At 50.5% G+C, this 18,750-nt stretch overlaps 1 protein-coding gene across 2 annotated transcripts in view; it reads right to left on the reverse strand.

Moving 5' to 3' along the window:
• BLTP3B (bridge-like lipid transfer protein family member 3B) overlaps positions 1-18,750 on the reverse strand; it is a 2,399,137-nt gene that overhangs the window by 188,547 nt on the left and 2,191,840 nt on the right. For both annotated transcript variants that reach the window (XM_069629381.1, XM_069629382.1), the window contains one exon: positions 18,335-18,591. In XM_069629381.1, coding sequence (XP_069485482.1) covers positions 18,335-18,591 — 257 coding nt within the window. The remainder of the gene's footprint in view (positions 1-18,334; positions 18,592-18,750) is intronic.

Raw genomic sequence — 18,750 nt, forward strand, 5'->3', positions numbered from 1 at the left:
ATCCGCCGGGAGATAGTTGCTTTCGAGGCTGGCTTTCCTTTTGGATCTCCATAGGTCACAAAAAGCTGGGAAGAGTTCCTAAGTTTAGATGTTCTGTCCAAATAAAACTTAAGAGCTCGTCTGACATCCAAATTGAGCAATACCCTCTTGGCATCTGAGGCTGGGTCTGGAAAGAAGACTAGTAAAGAAATGGACTGGTTCAAATGAAAATCGGATATCACCTTTGGAAGGAAAGAAGGATTAGTCCGTAGGACAACCTTATCCTTATGAAAGGTGAGGAATGGATGTTCTACAGACAAGGCCTGAAGCTCACTTACACGCCTTGCCAAAGTCACAGCATTCAGAAAAGCCATTTTCAACAAAAGGAACTTCAAGTCCACCGTAGCCATGGGCTCAAAACGCTTAAGGCATAATGCAGTGAGGACCACATTCAGCTCCCACTTAAGATGCGGGTTGCTCACAGGTGGATAAAGATGCAATAGACCTGCAAAGTGCCTTTTAATGACAGGGTTTGTCAATGAAAAAGAGCAAGTGTCCATGGACAGGTAAGCAGCGATAGCTGACAAATAAGTCCTACAAAACAAGACATGTATGCCTGAAGTTGCCAGATGAGAAACGAAAGACAGGACCGTGTCAATGGTAGCATCTATGGGGTCCAGCTGCTTAGCTAAACACCAGTGACAGAACCGGAGCCACTTGCTTCTATACTGAGACCTTGTCAAAGGTTTTCTAGCCGCCTGGATAATACGCATATTATCCGCAGACAAGTTGAAACTTTCGATGGATTTGAACTCTGGCACCAGGCCGCCAAGCTGAATGATTGTGGAGAGGGGTGCCACATCTGCTGATCGCTCTGGTGAAGCAGGTCGGGAATCAGCGGAAGCCTGATCGGGGAGCACACTGACAGATGCTGAAGCTCTGAAAACCAGAATCTGGGCGGCCACCAAGGGGCTATGAATGGGAGAGTGCAATTCCTTGTGTTCCTGAGCTTGCATAGCGCCTGGTGAATCAGACAGAGGAAGAGGCGGGTAGGCATAGGCCCTCATGTCGTACCACAGAATTTTGAGAACATCCCCCAGGGAAGAAGCTCGGAGTGTGTTCCTGGAAGCATAAAGAGGAAGTTTCCTGTTTGACAAAGTCGCAAAGAGGTCCACTTCTGGAGTGCCCCAATGGCGAAAAATGTCAGAGAGGATCTCCGTGTTCAGTTCCGACTCGTAGCTGACCACCGCTCGTCGGCTGAGAGTATACAGTCACATTCAGTTGACCCGGAATGTGTACTGCCAGCAGCCAAACACCATGCTGAATGGTCCATTCCCAAATCTGAATGGCTAGATCTACAAGGGGAGGTTACCTTGTACCTCCCTGCTTGTTGATGTAAAACCTGGAAACCGCATTGTCTGTGCAGATGCAGTCCACTTTATTGACAATAACTAGCTTGAAAGCTTTGAGCGCCAGGAAAATCACCAGAAGCTCCAGATGATTTATGTGAAATTTTCTGTCTTGTGGCAACCATAGGTCGAAAACCTGAAGATGATCTAACGTCGCACTCCACCCCAAAAGGGAGGAGTCCGTCGTTGTGCTCGTTTGAGGGCAGAACTCCTGAAAAGGAGCACCCACCGACCGATTGCTGGAAGATGACCACCATAGGAGATCCGTCATCATGTAGGGCGGAACCAGAATCATCTTGGCGTATGGGTCCACTGCCTGAAGCCAGGAGCACGGAAGAGCCATCTGGGTGCGTCTCATCTTGAGACGTACAAGGGGAAGAGCAAGCATGCACAAGGCCATGAGGCCTAGAAGCCTCTGGAACCACCAGGCCGACATGCTCTCTGACTGAATGAAAACCTGACACGTGTCCAACCGATCTGCCATACTGTCAGCAGTCAGGTACACTCTGCAGTTGATCGTGTTCCTACGGAAACCCAGGATTATCAGGTACTGAGAGATTGTCATGCAGGATTTCCGCCAGTTCACTGACAGCCCAAGGCAGAACAGGAGGTGGAGGAGAGACTGAAGGTTGCTCGAGGCTTTCACTGGACAAGGACGCCGCAGAAGCCAGTCGTACAAATATGGATAAACATGAATACCCTGTAGCCAAAGAAAAGCTGCAATGACCGACATCTTCGTGAAGACACCCGGCGCTGAGATGAGACCAAAAGGGAGCACTCAGAATTGGAAATGCTCCTCTCTCAGGGAGAACTGCAGATATTTCCGATGCGGGTTCCAAATCAGGATATGCATATATGCGTCCTGAAGATCCACAACGCTGAGCCAGTCACCCTTCCGAAGAGAAGACTTTATTTGGCAGGGCGTGATCATCTTTAATTTCTCTTGGGGAAGAGAAAGGTTGAACTGGGAAAGGTCGAGGATGGTGCGCAGGCCAGCCTGATTGGGTTTGGGCACTGAACAGACGAGAATAGAAGCCCTCCCCTCGTTCCACTAGACGAACGGGTTCCACAGCCTTGAGGTCTAGAAGCTTATGGACCCGGCTCTGAGAGAGGGTGTTCCTGAATACTGAAAGGGAGGAATGAAGGGTGGAGTTGGGGGAGGGGTAAGCTGAAGCCCGCCCGAGCAATGGACAAAACCCACCGGTCTTCAGTGATGGTCTGCCACAACTCCAGATGAGACGAAATCCGTCCTTCCACCGGAGTCTCGTGCGAGCGCCAAAAAATATCATTTTGCAGACTTTTCATCGGAGAGACTACCTGTCCCTGAAGAGGAGGCTGAAGACCGAGAGAAAAATCAACCCCGTTGCTGTCTCTGACGGGAGCTACCTGTCGGTGGATCAGCTCTGCGTGACCTGCAGTCTTGGAAACCTCTGGAGGCTGAGGAGGACCGAGACTGGGATCCAGATCTCTGAGCTTTGACTGGGGCCTTCACTATCACCGACAGAGACTTGGCAGTTTGAGTGCTCGCCTTAGTCTTTGTGAGCTCGTCATCCGTTGAGGAATGAAACAACTCTGCCGTCAAAAGGCAGGTCCCGAACTTTATCTTGGACCTCCTTCGAAAACTTTGTTGCATGAAGCCAAGCTTGACGAGAGGTGTCTACCCCCAACACAACACCTCGAGCTGAGGTATCAACATGGTGTGCAGCAGCCTCCAGCATATCCTGCGCCAATACCCTGGCATCTGACAAACAGCCTTTAAAGTCTTCCAGCCTGTCCACAGGAATGAACTCCTGGAAATCAGCCATATCCCTAAACAGTTGAATATTCGCTGCCGCCAGAATGAGCTCCACGTTAGCCTGACGCAATTGCAGCGCTGAGTTGGCAAAAACCTTCCCAAAGAATCGAGCAATTTATCTTCCTTGGCCAGAACTTGAGTCGCAGCTGCAGAGGTCGCATAAGCCGACTTGCACTGCAGAGTGGCGGCCGCTACCACCATTGAGGAAGGAAGCGACGCAAAGGCTACTTCCTTGGAGGTGTGAAGCCTGTAACGGGCATCAATTCTCTTATTGATATGCAGCACAGGGTGCGGTTTATCACAGACCTTGCGGTCCTCGGCCAGAACGTCCCTCTGAAGGAACAGGCCAGTGCGCTCCGGCGGAGACAAGGTGAGCGCCCCCGAAAGCACCCCTTCCTGCGGAGTGGGTGCCTCAGGAACTGGTATGTCAAGGAGAGACATCATGTCCAGGACCCGGTCATGGAATGATCTGACAGAGCAGGGAGAGTCGCCCAGTGCGTCAGGATCAGACTGTTGCGATGCGACCAGCGTCAAATTAAAGTCTCGCTCTGCCGGAGCCTTGTCAACAGGAGACAAAGGAGGCAGACGCGGGAGAAGTGGAGGCGGGCCGGGAGGTAGAGGCGGTACCTCTGCTGGGGTGACAGGTGCCGTAGCTGGAACTGTCAGGACAGGATGTGGCACCGGAGGGCAGATCTCCCTAAAAAGACCCTTAAAGTACTACCTCATGGGGTCAGAGTTCATAAGAGACTGAAACTGCCCAAAAAAAGACATCCTCTGCCAAAGTTTTAGGCACTGGAGTGGGCAGGGGCCGCTCAGAGAGGCATACACCCACAAACTTAATGAGGAAGGCTGCCAACAGGGTCCGCCACCAACCGGGTCTACACAGACCAATGGGGCAGAAGCAGGAGGAAGCGAGACCATATGCGGTAGTGGAATCCGAGCGCGCCAGTCATCAGAGGCGCGGAACGGATTCACACTGTCCGGTGGAAAAGTTTATCCACCAAACAGAAGGTTCCCAGTACCCGCTGTCGATAGCGTGGGTGTAAGGGACGAATCCAAAATGGCCACCATAGACCATGCGGGAAGGCCCACCATTTTGTTAGCATCTGAGGACAACTGCGTCACATGTGTGGATGAGGCAGGCCTCTCCACCGACTGGTCAGGGGACTTGATCGAAACTTTAGCCTTGACACAAGGATCCTCGGCAGAGCCGGTACTATGGGGCCTCAGATATTTACTGGACATCCCGATGTGGCCCCTTGAATTAGCCTCCAAGAGAGGAACCTCGGCAAAGCCGGTAACAGCGGAGTTACGGTCAGAGACCTCTCCCTTTGCCCCCTCAACAGAACCGGTATCACCGCGGGTGCGGGAATGTTGAGGAATCCACCTCACCGACAAGACCCGAACAGGTGTCTCAGTTCTGTCGGTACACACCTTAGCCTCAAAGAGAGGAACGTCAGAACGGAGTCCGGCCTCAGGGCACACCCTGGTGTCTGTATGGGAAGCTCCAGGCAGAATGCCTCAGAAGGACTGGGCTGACTATTAGCACATGATTGGTGAACCTTGGATCGTAATCCGGTGTCGGCAGGCCCCTCGGGGGAACCCTCAGAGAAAACCCTGGTATGCCTATTAGGCCTGCGAGGCACCTCAGGGGCAACCCTGGTAGCAGAGCTCTTGAAGCCCCTCCCGGACCTGGAGGACCCCAGGAAGGAGTCCCCTGGCCAGGGGTGCCCTAAAAAGTAAGGAACTTACCAGGCGTCTCTTCTTTCCGTTGATGAAGAGTTAAAAATGCGGTGGAGGAACGCGCAGGAAGACTTCCTCCCACCGACGAAGACGACGCTGAAGTGCCCGGACCAAAAGGGAGTCGCAGTAGAAACACGAGTCCTAACAGTGATCAGCTCCCAGACACTCCAAACAGAGAGAATGGGGATCCGTCCTACCGAAACAACGTTCGCATAAGAGGAACAAGAGACAAATCCCAAGCGATCCGGCATAGACGGAGGACTACGCGACCGCAGAACCGGAGCAGGAGAGAAGGACAACGGGAAAGAATAAAAATGTATTTCCGGAGATGCAAGTGCATCCAGCCCTGACTGCGCAGAGAAAAGGACTGAAGGGCGATGCATGGCAGAGCTCAGGAGGGCGGGGTTATGGCTACGTGTGGTACCACGCGTAAAGAGAGAAGGACACATTCTTCAATTTGATGCTTTTTTACAAAAGTGCTCCGGTCCCGTCCCGCAGGACGGAATGTCCAAAATGTATGGAGGAAAGGGGACGGAACGTAGGAGTAATACTGTTTTTCACGATTTATACATGCTAGAGATTTTCCAGCATCCATGCAAACAAAGCAACAATCTAAAGGATGAGCAGTGAATCTGCTATGAGACTGCTAATAATGCATTTGTATATCCAAGTTCACTATAGATCAGTAAACATTTAAGTATTTCACGCACCTTAAAGAAAGCTTCCTTAACGATCAATTGAATAAATGAACAAGTTACTTACCAACTGGTAACATTCTTTCTACTGGATGTTTCTCCAAAGTATTCCACATCTTTGACATGTAGGTCCACAGCTGTGCTGCTTCGAAAAAAAAATAAAAATAAAAAAAAAAAATCATCGCCAGAGGGAATCCTGCGTCGATGTCCCTCGAAGGCCTCCGTCGAGAGTGACATCACCCGTAGCCTCAGTTTTTTTCCTTCATAACGTGTAAAATGCTCGTACACAACGACTGCTTGACTTCATATAGCCTTGCGGGAATGCAAGCTGCAATAGCATAGGAAATTCTTCAGAGGGGCAGGCTGGGAGGGCAATGTGGAATATGTTGGAGGAACATCCAGCCAAAAGAACGTTACCAGTTGGTAAGTAACTTGTTCTTCGAATGGATTGTGTCCTCCAACGTACTCCACATCTTTGACAGACTCCCAAAACAGTAACAGTGAATGGAGGAGGGATAAGAATTTAGAATACCCAATCAGATGACAGAATAAAGCACAGTTTTACCAAAGGCCATATCCTGACCATAGAGCGTATCCAGGGAGTAATGTTTGACAAAGGTGTGGATGGAAGACCACTTTGCTCCGTCACAAATATTCTTAATAGGACCCCCCCCCCCCGCTGCAGGGCTGTGGATGTAGCCACGCCCCTAGTGGAGTGAGCTCTCAACCCCTCCGGAGGGTCCTTGCCCGCCATTCTGTAAAATTCCGTAATAGTGAGGATAATCCATCTGGCCAAGTTCTGTTTATTAACAGCCTTGACCAATCAGTGTCCAGTGTATCCCAGTGTACAAAAAGCTGCTCATCTACTCTGACCCTGGACATCCTAGAGATATAAAAGCTCAAAGCTCTCCTAGGGTCCAATCTATGAAGTCTCTCCTCTTCCTTACCAGGATGAGGGGGAGGATAGAAAGCAGGAAGTACCACATTCTGGCTCAGATGAAACTCGGACACTACCTTACGTAGGACGGACGGACGTACCCTCAGTACAACCCTATCCTTGTGGAACACAGTAAAGGATTGCTTAGATGGAAGTGCCTGCAATTCACTCACTCTGCGAGCAGACGTTACTGCAACCAAGAAACCCATCTTGAAAGACAACAGTCTCAAAGGACAAGAGTGCAGTGGTTCAAAAGGAGCACCCATCAGGAATTTCAAGACCAAATTCAGATCCCAAACCAGCACCTGAACCAGCACGGCAGGAACACATTTGTGAGCCCTATTAGAAATTGGGAAATCAAAGGAATCTTAAAATAAGAACATGCTTCAGACGAGCACTTGAATATAGACAGCATCACCAGGTATTCTTTAATGGTACCCACTTGAAGACCCCTGTGGGCCAACGAAAGCAAGAAAGAAAGAACCATTGGAATGGAACACTGAAAAGGATCGATGGTTTCCTCTGCACCAGTCGCAAAACTTATGCAACGGTACAGTGATTTGGGTGCCGGCCGCCTGGCCAAAAGCAATACCTCCATCACGTCATCCGAGAGGTCCCAATCCTTATATCTCAACCTTTCAGAAACCAAGCGTGAAGGTTGAGAGTTTTTACCTCTGGATGGAGAACCCGACCCTCCTCGTGCGAGAGAAGATCCTCTCTGTGGGGAACGTGGATGGCAGATGGATATTTCTAGGAGGTCCGGGTACCACGCTCTTCTGGCGCAATCCAGAGCAATGATGATCAAGTGGGATCCGAACCTCCGCAACCTCCTTAGCACCTGAGGAATGACAGCGACCAGAGGAAACGTGTACTGAAGTGGGAATGATCTATCCACGACAAATGCGTCCCCTAATGCTCCTCTTGGAGGAAATTCCCTTGAGCAAAATCTCTCTCACTTCCGGTTGGCACCGGTTGCGAACAGATCCACTTGAGGGGTTCCCCAAAGGGTGAAGATCTCCAGAAGGACTTCCTGAGCAAACTCCCACTCGTGGGAGACCGTGCTTTGCCTGCTCAGAGCATCCGCCACCGCATTCTCCTCTTGGGCCAGATGAACTGCTGAGAGTGATATTCCTTGCTGTATCACCCAGAAGCAGAGCTGCATCGCCTCTCTGCATAGCGGGAGTGACCCTACCCCCCTTTTTTGTTCAGGTAATGCATGGCCACTGTGTTGTCCGTCATGATCAGGAAACTCCTTCCCCGCACAGACGCAGAAAAGCCTTCACAGCCAGCCTGATGGCCCTCAGCTCCAACATGTTGATGTGGAGTTTGGACTCTGACAGAGACCAATGACCTCTGGCGGTCAGATCATTGATGTGAGCTCCCCATCCTGTGAGGGAAGCGTCCGTCACCACCGTCACCTCCGTCACCTCTGGCCACAGTTGCCAAAACGTCTCTCCCCTCATCAGATTCCCTTTGTTGGCCCACCACAGAAGATCCTGCGAGACAAAGTGGAATCTGAACGGGATCCGACATCTTGTCTGAGAATTGCGACCACTGCATCTTGAGAACCCATTGAAGGTATCTCATCCTCAGTCTGGCGTCTGGCACCAGAAAAATGCAGGATGCCATGATGCCGAGCAACATTAAGAATTTGAAAACCAGAAGACTCTGGGCACGTTGAAATTTGTTGACCATCTGTACAATGTGATGAGCCCTCACCTTGGGGGGCGAGCACTTCCCCAAGGACCAAGGACGTGTCCAACACAGCCCCGATGTACTGGAGCGGTTGGGAAGGTGTCATATGCGACTTCTTGAAATTGAGGGAGAAGCCCAGCTTGTGAATGGAGCAGCAGGTGAGGTTGAGATGATCCAAAGCTTGTTTGGCAGAACGCGCTTGGACCAACCAATCGTCCAAGTAGGGGTAGACGTGAACCCCTCTCCTGAGATACACTGCCACCACCAACATTAGCTTGGTGAAGACCCTCGGGCGGAGGTCAATCCGAATGGCAGGACCCGAAACTGAAAGTGCGAGTTGCCAGCTGCAAACCCCAGGTATTTTCTGTGCTTTGGGTGAATTGGCACATGAAAATAAGCATCCTGTAGGTCCAGAGACACCGACCAATCCTGAAGTCGAAGGGCCTGAAGGACCTGAGAAAGAGTGACCATCTTGGACTTGTCCTTCCTGAGGAACTTGTTCAACCAACGCAAGTCCAAGTTGGGTCTCAGTCCCCCGTCTTTCTTTGGAATAAAAAAACATGGGTAATACCATCCCAAGTTCTATAGCGTCTTTCTCCAGCAGTGTCAATATTTCCTGCACAAGGAGCGGATCTGGAAGCTTCAAAGAGAGAGAGTCCATGGTGGATTGTCATGAGGCCGCTTTAGAAAGGGGAAGGCAGTAGCCGTGGGCTATTGTATCCAGAACCCACGCATCTGAAGTAATAGCTCGCCATTCTTCGAGATGCTGAGATAGTCTGCCCCCAACTGGCGAACAATGGAACATGGCCTCATAGCTATTTTGGAGTGGTTGTGGCAGCGCCTGAAGGCAAAGAGGCAGCTGCCTGAGCTGCTTTGGCACCTCTAGTTCCCGGTCCACCATGGGTACCTTTACGGTGACCCCTTTGATTAACGGCTCCTCTCGCTCTACCAAAAGAGGAGTAGTAGAAAGGAACCCCCCCCCTCCACTGTTGTCCCCTAGGACGAAAAGGCAGAGGTTGACTCACAGATTTAGCAGCAGCTTTGGAGGTCTGCAGCCTCTCAAGCCTCTCGTCAGCCTTGCTGCCAAACAAATGAGAGCCATCAAAGGGCATGTTCAGAAGACGGGCTTGAGCATCTGGGGCAAAACCCGACTTCCGCAACCACTCAAACCTGCGTATCACGGTGCTTGCAGCCATGGACTGGCTAACACTATCAGCCGTGTCCAACCCAGACTGAAGGGGATCACACATGGCAACCTTGCCATCCTGCACAAGAGCAGGGAACTCATCCCTTTCTTCCCCCTCAGGAATATGCTCAGCTGCCAGAGAGACAATTCCACAGTGTGTGCGAAAATCTTGCCACGGCACAGGTGTAGTTGGCCGACTTCAGTGCCATACTCCCAGCAGAAAATACCTTGCGTGCCAAACCTTTAAAGCGCTTGTCGTCCCTATCAGGAGGGATGGTAGGGTACGCTGCCTGCCTCGAGGTGGCCATAGCCGCCTGAACCACCAAAATCTCCAGAGTGGGGTGAGTGGATAGGTAGCTGGGGTCGCTACCAGATGGGCAGTATTTCTAAGTGAACGACTTGTTGACTGCCGGAAGAGACTCTGCGGTTAGCCAAATAGCCGCCACCCCTTTTTGTTATGCCAAATGAAAAGGCAACACTGGGTCAGTGGACGGACCCTGATCCAAAATATCAGTCAGGTCATCCTGATCGAATGCAACTGGAGGACCGGACCACCTGAGATACTCTGTAACTCTAGACATCAACTTCCTATAAGAGGATTCAGCATGAGCCCCAGGCTCTGGCCTACCAAACTCCATCTCCGGAGATGTGTCAAGGCCACTGGCATCATGCAACGACTGAGGTAACTCCTCCAACTGACTGTCTTCAGAAAAGACCATGTCAGGAGCCTCAGGAGTTTCCACCGGCTCTAACTCCATATCTGACCTCTCCTCATCCTCATAAATATCATGCAGAGAATGAAAGAACTCCTTCATAGGGACAGGAGCAGCCCTGGAGTCCACAACAGGTCTCACAGTCTTGGATAAAGCCTTTCTCAGCGGATACACAGTACCAGGGGCCTCCACTAGCAAATTCTGGCCAAATGGCCCCGAAGACGTCTAGGAAAGGCGCCGAAGGCTCAGAGGGCTGGATCAAAGGCAACCCCGACAGCCCCACTCGACGGACACAGAGCCGCTGTCGACCTCAAGCCTTTTCCAGAATTCTGCGGTTTCGCTGGGAACGAAGGCCGAGACCTGGATCTGGCACGTCTCTGGCGATCCACCGGAGCCTTGTCCGAAAAGTACCTCAACGGTTCCTGATGTTTATCGTGCCCGAAGGCATGCGAGCATCAGATTGAGACCGTTGCCTGCCAGCTTCTACCGAAGGCGTGGACGGAACGGTGCCCTGGGATTGAAATATTGCCAGCATGTGCTCCCTGAATGCCTCCCATTCCTCAGGAGTCGAGGATTTAGTGGGACAAGCCACTTTCCTCGCGGGGCCGTCACCCGACGGGGAAGGCGACCAGTGATGCCGCTTCCGGGAGTTCCGAGACTAGGAGGACGAGTGGCTGGGCCCACTCTGGGATCGAGATCCCCGGGATTTCTTCCAACGAGGAGAGTCACCCCCGAATCGTCGGTGGAAATACCTGTAGTCTTTTGGGATTCATGGGGTTTAGAAACACGACCTTCCTCTAACTTCCCATTACGCTCCCGCAAGGCCTTGGCAGTCAATGACTGGCACTTCGAGCAGCCGTCGGTATCATGACTTTCGCCCAGACACCACAAGCAGATGTGCTGCAGGTCCGTATTCGACATTTTGGACTTGAAGTCCTGGCATGTCTTAAACCCAGACCGCAGAGTCGGAGGGGTAGAAGATAAAGACATTTTCTTCGAAGAAGATACCACGAGCCGCGCTGAGTTCTCGAAGCAAACACGTTTGCGGAAAAAACAGAACTCAGGCTACGGGCGCCGTGCGTCCTATTTATAACATCCGGTGACGTCACCCTCGACGGAGGCCTTCGAGGGACATCGACCCGACGCCATCGATGCAAGACGCCCTCTGCTGTAAACATTTCCGAAGCAGCACAGCTGTGGACATACATGTCAAAGATGTGGAATACGTTGGAGGACACAATTCATTCGAAGTTGATATTTTAGACCAGGCATAATGCTGTTGCAACTAAGACTTAACAGCTAATTTTTTTTTTAAAACAATTTTATTAATTTTATTCAAACAACAAATAACAAACCCAACTCAATTTACAGTGGTTACATATCTTGCTCATAAATGCACATACATTGTTACTTTTTCGCCCACTGTATTTCCCGTCCCACCCCCCTTCCAAGCCTACTTTCACCCATTGTCAGTCTCCACCTCTTGTGGTGGGGATACCTCTTCAGCCAAGCTTATTGTATCATCATCACTTGGTCCATCATACGAGGGTCCAAATAGCTCTGCTATTAATTGTCTCCAACCCGCTAGGGCTCCGGCTTCACCCTCTATGTCCCCTTTACACACTTCCTGCCATGCTGCTGTTTCTGCCTTCGCCCACTTCTGCAAGTCCCTCCACCACGTCTCCACATTGGGCTTGTGGTACGCTTTCCATCCCATTGCAATCCTTCTCTTCGCCAGTACATATGCCAGATCTTTCAATTTATTCACATGTTTAAGCTTCCGCGGTCTGGGGAACACTCCCAACAGGCAAGCCCACACCGTATCCACCTTCATGCGGATTCCCTTGTCCTCCATTTTCTGTGCTATATCTCTCCAATATTTCGTTATCAGTGGACATGCCCAGAACATATGCACCATTCCTGCGTTTTCCTCATTGCATTTGGGACACACTTGGCTTCCGGCGTTCTTAAACTTGGCTATCTTAAGTGGCGTCAGATATGCTCTGTGAGTTATATACAAATGTATTTGTTGCAGCCTAGCATTTCTTGATACTTTTTACTGATACCCCTGAGCCCTTTCCCACATCCCATCACTCATCATATCCCCTACTTCCTCCTCCCAGTCCAGTCTAAGTTGCACCACTTCCTTGCCCACATGAGTCATCATCATCTCGTACACTCTAGACGTTTCATGCCCTCCTTCTGCTATATCATATATCACATTTAGTGTGGTGTCCGGTTCCTCTGCAAGTTCCACCTCGGACCAGGTATCTTTAATTCATTGCACCATCCCATGATACGTAATATATTGCCCAGCAGTCAACCCCGTTTGTTACACCAGCTCCTCAAATCCCAATATTTTCCCCTCTTGCCACACATCTCCCAATGTTGCTATTCCTACCGGTTCCCAATACTTCCTAATCATTAACCTTAGTTGCTTTTCTGCCCCCATCATTGTGACCAGTGGGATTTGCGGAGAGCACAGGGCCGGCTTGTCCATCAACCGGCACGCCCTCTGCCATATCCCCCACCCAAGGCCCAGCATCCCCGGATGACCTATTAGCTCCCGCTTGGGTAACCATATCATTTCTCTCAAAAAGTATGGGGCGCAATCGCCTTGATACAGCCTATGCTCTAAAGTAGGCTCTGCAGAGAGCCATTTGGCTACATGTTGCAACTGGCTTGCTACATAATATACTTCCCAGTTAGGTAATTTAATGCCCCCTTTCTCATGCGGGTTTTGGAGTTTCCACAGGGCTACCCTGTTCCTCATCCCGTACCATAGGAATTCCCTGCAGGGGAGTTGCTAGGTCTGGAAAAGAACCGGGGCTAAGATGATGTTGGAACTGTTGGGACTGGGGGCTAGCTAGTCTTTTGGCTGTGGCTCCTGAGATTCTATCTGGGGTTACAACCAAAAGATCAGGGGCTAAAGCCCCCTTAGCCCCACCCTAGCAACGCCCCTGATTCCCTGCATATGCTGTCCAACTTAATAAAGAAATGCCGGGGTATAGAGTATGGGATGTTCACGAAGCAATGCAACAGTCTAGGCAATGCCACCATCTTGAGCATCGCCCCACGTCCTATAATTGCTAAAGGGAGTTTCGCCCAGAACTTCATGCTGTTCTCCAGTTTCCGAACCGTTCTTTCTGTATTATGCCTATGTTCGGCTTCTGCTATATGATATATGTCTATCCCAAGATACCTAAAGGTTTTGGCCTCCCACAGTATCTGGAGTACCGGCAAATTCTCTGCCAAGAGCCCTCTATATCTGCCCAGCGGGAACACACAGGATTTACTTGGGTTCACAGCTATACCTGAGAGTTCAGCAAACCTCTCCACCACTTCTAACACGTACTGCAGATTCTCCTCTGGGTAGCGCAGATACAATAGCATATCGTCTGCGTATAGTGAAATTAAATGTGATGTTTCCCCAACGACAATGCCTATTGCGTCATATTGCTGCCTTAAATAAATCACCAGAGGCTCCAAGGCCAGAATGTACAACATGGGGGACCAGGGGCATCCCTGTCTGATCCCTCTCCCAAGTTGCCACCTTTCAGAGATCACAGTTCCTGTCTTCACTCTCACTAATGGCTCACTATATAGGAGTTCTACCCAGTGAAGATATCCTGGTCCCATACCGTAGTTGGCTAGGGCTGCCTTCAGCCAGGGCCATCTGACCGAGTCAAATGCCTTGACCGCATCCGGCAACACTATCGCCATTTCGCTAGTGTCCCCTTCAGTATGTTCAATAACCCGATGGAGTCGCCCCAAATTATTCGAGATATTCGTATCTGGGACATATCCTGTTCGATCAGGATGAATCAGTTTATTTATGACCTTCTTTAATCTGTTTGCTAGAACCGCTGTTAAAATCTTACTATCTTGGTTTAACATCGATAGGGGCCTATAGGAACCGCAGTCACTACCAGGCCTGCTTGGCTTGGGGAGTGGTATAATAACCGCTTCGCGCAGTGATTCTGTTAATCTCCCAACTTCATATGCTTCGTTAAGCATTTCCAGCAGTGGGGGGAGAATCTCTGCTTTATATGCCTTATAAAATTCGCTTGGGAGTCCGTCAGTTCCCGGGGTTTTACACGTGGGCAGCTGCCTCACCACTTCTTCTAGCTCTTCTAGAGTGATCGGGGCGTCTAGCTCCTCCCTTTCTTCCACACTAATTTGGGGTAGCCCAATGTCTTCCAGTATGTCTCCTATCTCCCCTCTTCCGCTTCGCGTCTCCGTACAAGCGTCTATAATAGTCTGCATATTCTTGATTTACCCCCTCTTGCGTATCCACTACGTCGCCATTGTCTTTCACTATTGTTCTGATCGGGGGCCTTGGAGTCTCGTTTTTGTAGAGCCACGCAAGGAGTCTTCCTGGTTTGTCGCCTCCAGCATGTTGCCTTTCTATGTACTTTTTATAATTAAGATTACATAATCTCTCCCAGTATCCTGCATATTTCTGCTGCAGGCCCAGTGCCATTTCTGTATCTGCCTTAGTGTTGCTACCCCGTTCCAATACCCTCTCCAATTCCTTTTCAGAGTCCTGTAATTCGGTCAGAATCCCATCCTGCAGTCCTTTAGACTTAGCTATGGCAATTCCTCTCACTACCACTTTGAAGGCTTCCCAGAGTGTGCCCGCTGTCTTGACAATGCCAGTATTTATTTCAAAATAACTTATTATTTTCTCTCGCATATCCTCCCTGAATACGCTACCTTTAAGCGCTTCTGCACATAATCGCCATGTGGGCATCCTTCCCCTATGGGGTCGGAATTGCCATGTTAGCAGCAGTGGCGAGTGGTCTGAGAGGACTCTAGCTTTGTACTCTGCCTGCGGTATTTCGGTCAGTAACTCATGCGTGACAAATACATAGTCCAGTCTTGTGTATAGGCCCTGTGGGGCTGCATAATATGAACATTGTCTATCCTGCGGGTGACGTGTTCTCCATGCATATGCCAGCCAAAAATCTGCCAATAGTGCATGTAGTGCCTTTGCAGCCGGGGTGGGTCTAACTATTTTATCATATGATCTATCTATGGTGGGGTTCAACACACAATTGAAGTCTCCCCACCACAATATAGCTCCCCCCATGCTGCCACTGAGTGTACTATACAGGGTCCTAAAATACGCATCTGTTTCTTGGTTCGGGGCATACGTATTTACGATGCAGATCTCTCTATTTTCCACCATCCCTCTCATGATCACTATCCTGCCATCTGCCTCTACCTGCGAGCTCAGCAACTGAAACGGAACATGTGGGGCCACCCATGTGATTACCCCTCTTGCATAGGCAGAGTATGTTGCCCCCACCACTGTCCCTCTCCATTTCTTCCGTACCACTTCTAGTTTGTCTTTCGTTAAATGAGTTTCTTGTAACGGGGCTATATCCATTTTCTGTCTGCGTAGATACATCATTACCTTGTTCCGCTTCAGATAACTATTGAGCCCCCTAACGTTCCAAGTGACTATCTTAAGGTCTCCCATGGTTCATCTTGTTTTCTGTGAGGTGTAGGCTCACCCCATAACTCTTCCCCTTCCCTCCCAACCACAACAACTCCCCCCTATCCCCAACTCCACCCCACTGCACACAACCCCTTCCCCCTCCCCCCACCCTACCCGGCCCCAACAAATGCCCAGCTCCATCCCTGGATCTCAGACCCCCCCGCGTCTGTTCCTATCCCGTAAGCGAGGACTAGGATCCCGCGGGTCGTCACCGTACTACCAGTGACCTAACTAAATATACTACTAAGGGGTATTAGGATTGCCCTCCAGGAGCCCCCGCTCACCTGAACTAGGATCATTGCTTTTCCAGGGTCCCACCGGCCCCTGTTTGTCACACCACATTCCCACAAGCTTTATTTTAAAACGCTATAATCAAGTCCCAGTGTCCAAGCCATGTCCCAAGGGATGGCCCATTCGCGCATTACTTATCTCCTGCGATTCCCGTCTGGACATCCGGTTCTTGGGGATGACCCTGCATGTCCATCCAGTTCGTCGCATCTCTCGGTGTACCAAAAAACAGGGTTTTGTTCTTGTAGAACACTTTCAGTTTGGCTAGGTAGAGCAGCATGTAACGGTGGCCTGCCTCTCTCAGCCTCCTTTTCACCGTACCATAGTTCATCCTGCTGCGCTGCACGTGCAAAGTATAATCCGGGTACGCCGTGACTGTCGCCGAACCCCTCTCGATCTTCCCCCCCTTCCGGAAAAATTCCATTATCTTTTCCCGGTCTCGGTAATTCAGAATTTTAGCGATCAGCGGCCGTGGGGGAGTACCTGGGGGCGGTCTTCTCGTCAAGGCCCTATGGGCCCTCTCAATTGCAAACCCCTTGGTCAATGCACTGCCAGTTATCTCCTGCAGGAGCATGGTTTCCACATATTCTGTCGGATTAGGGCCCTCTATTCCTTCCGGCAGGCCAACAATGCAGATGTTATTGCGCCTCCTCCGCCCTGCTTTCCAGGTTGCCTACTCTCTGCACAAGGGCATGGAGTTCTGACCTGTGGGCGACACATGCCGCTGTGTTCGGGGACACTTCCTTCTCCAAGTGTCCACTGCGCTCAGCAAGCGTCCGCACGTCCTGTCTCAGCAGGTTAACTTCCTCCTGGATTGCTCCGACCTTTAGGTCCAGGCCCTCCTTCAGTTCAATCATTGCCAGGCCCAATTTGGTTTCCCAGGCAATTTTCAGATCCGCTATCGCCGCCAGCACTTCCTGGATCGTGCCCGGTGTCTCCGCCACTGCAGTAGTGGTATCTTTGATTTTGCTCCCCTCAGCACCGGGGGACGATTTAGCATAAGCCTCCAGCGTGGGTTGTTGACCACTTTAGAGGTCGCCATGCTATATTGCGCAGGTGTGAGCCAGCAGTGCCACCCTTCGTGCTACAAGTCTGCGTGGCGGCGAGCCACTCTTGACGTTGCAATGGCCTCTATCGCTATGTTCCGGTGTGGCCTTTTGCTTGCTTCTCTACCAGAATGGGTTATGTCCTCCCACGTATCTTCGCACCCTCCGTGCCGCACCCCTTGTCTTTTTGTAGTCCTTCAGTTGGCCGGTGGTCTTGTAGTTCCAGTGGCCCAGCGCACTCCTCTTTCGACCCTCCGTCGGTCCCGGGGGCCCTCCAGTCAGCAGACCAGCCCAGAAATGTTGGCCTCACAGTCTTAAGCTGGGGAGTCAGCCCGATGTTATGGCTGGGGGACAGCAATTGCCCCAAATTGGTGCGATGCCGCCTATACTTCTAGGAGGTGGCCCTCCAAAGTGTGACTGGTTTCCAGTGTTTGGCCCGCCTCACCGTGCTGGCCACCACATTTCCCGTGGGCAGCACCTCTAACTGTGATATGGGTCGTGCAGGGCTTCCGTGCTGAGCTGTGAACAGCCTTTTTAATCAAATCAGGCTTCCAGCTTCCCTGTGTGCTGCCACTGCTGTATTCCCTTTGCTCTGATCCCAGGGGCCACCGCTACTTTGTAGCCAGTCTGCTTACCAGCTCCATTCTCTAGGCGCAGCGCTCGTTTCTTAGGAGATATTGACACAGTGCATCTCCGGCGACTTCCATCGGCGGCTTCACTGCGGGTCGGCGTCCGGCATCAGTCTGCTTTTTTTTTTTTTTACATTTACTTTTCCCCTTTCAGATCTAATTAAGTTCCGGCCGTGTGTGCGCCCGCTCGGGGTGCACGCGTCCTCAGCTACTGTGACAATCAGCAGGGCTCACGTTCCGTTATTGTGGTGGCATCCGCAGAGGTCCCGAAGTTCCCTTTGTCCGCACCGCCATTTTGTTTTCAATCCGCGTCGGCGCTTATTAATTCGAATGCCTGGATCGTCACTGCAGTGAGTCGCACATGTCCCACACTTACAGCGAGTGTGCTCCCTACTATCATGGGCAGGGATGTCGTTTTCCAACGCCGGCAGGGACCCGCAGACTCTCTTATTTAGACGGATCGGTACAGGATCACGGGAGCTCTTCCGGAGCACGTACCTCTACATGGACGCCTTAGCCATGCCCCCTAACAGCTAGTTCATGTAATATTTGGCCCAAATTTGAAATGAGTCGCGGTTTTGCGATTGTCAAAAATGTTTACCAAAAGGGTCCTCTTCCAATGGAGTAGGTGCAAACTATGAACATTCTACTTCAGCCAAACATGGTAAATTAACATAACACGCACACTTCCATTTATTAGAATGACTCTGACTTACTTTTAAACAAATGCATGTGTCAGAAACCTTAATTCTCATAGGCATTATTGCAGCAACAGAGTCATCTTCTACAAAATGCTGAAGGTTTGTAAGGGAAGATATGTGGATCTCTGAATTCAAGTTTTCGATGCAGCACTGTAAAAATCCATTTTTTTCAGCAAGCGGAGAGTGCACAATTGTATTGGGTCCACTCTCAAACCTCAAAAGTATTTCGGGGACTGTTTTCTTTGGTTCAACAAATGTCTTAAAATCGGCTCCTGTAAAAAAAGTAAATGCAAAAACTGTTAATATGCACTTCTTTCATAGAACACACTTCTATCATAAAAAGAGCTTAAGAAATCAATGAAATGGCTGAAGGTAAAAGTACTCTAGTCTAAAAGGTTGCATTGATAAAGTGTGTCTGTTCATGGCTGGTG

This window comes from Ambystoma mexicanum, chromosome 12 (genome assembly GCF_040938575.1).
Source record: "Ambystoma mexicanum isolate Mex_15411 chromosome 12, UKY_AmexF1_1, whole genome shotgun sequence".
Taxonomy (NCBI): domain Eukaryota; kingdom Metazoa; phylum Chordata; class Amphibia; order Caudata; family Ambystomatidae; genus Ambystoma; species Ambystoma mexicanum.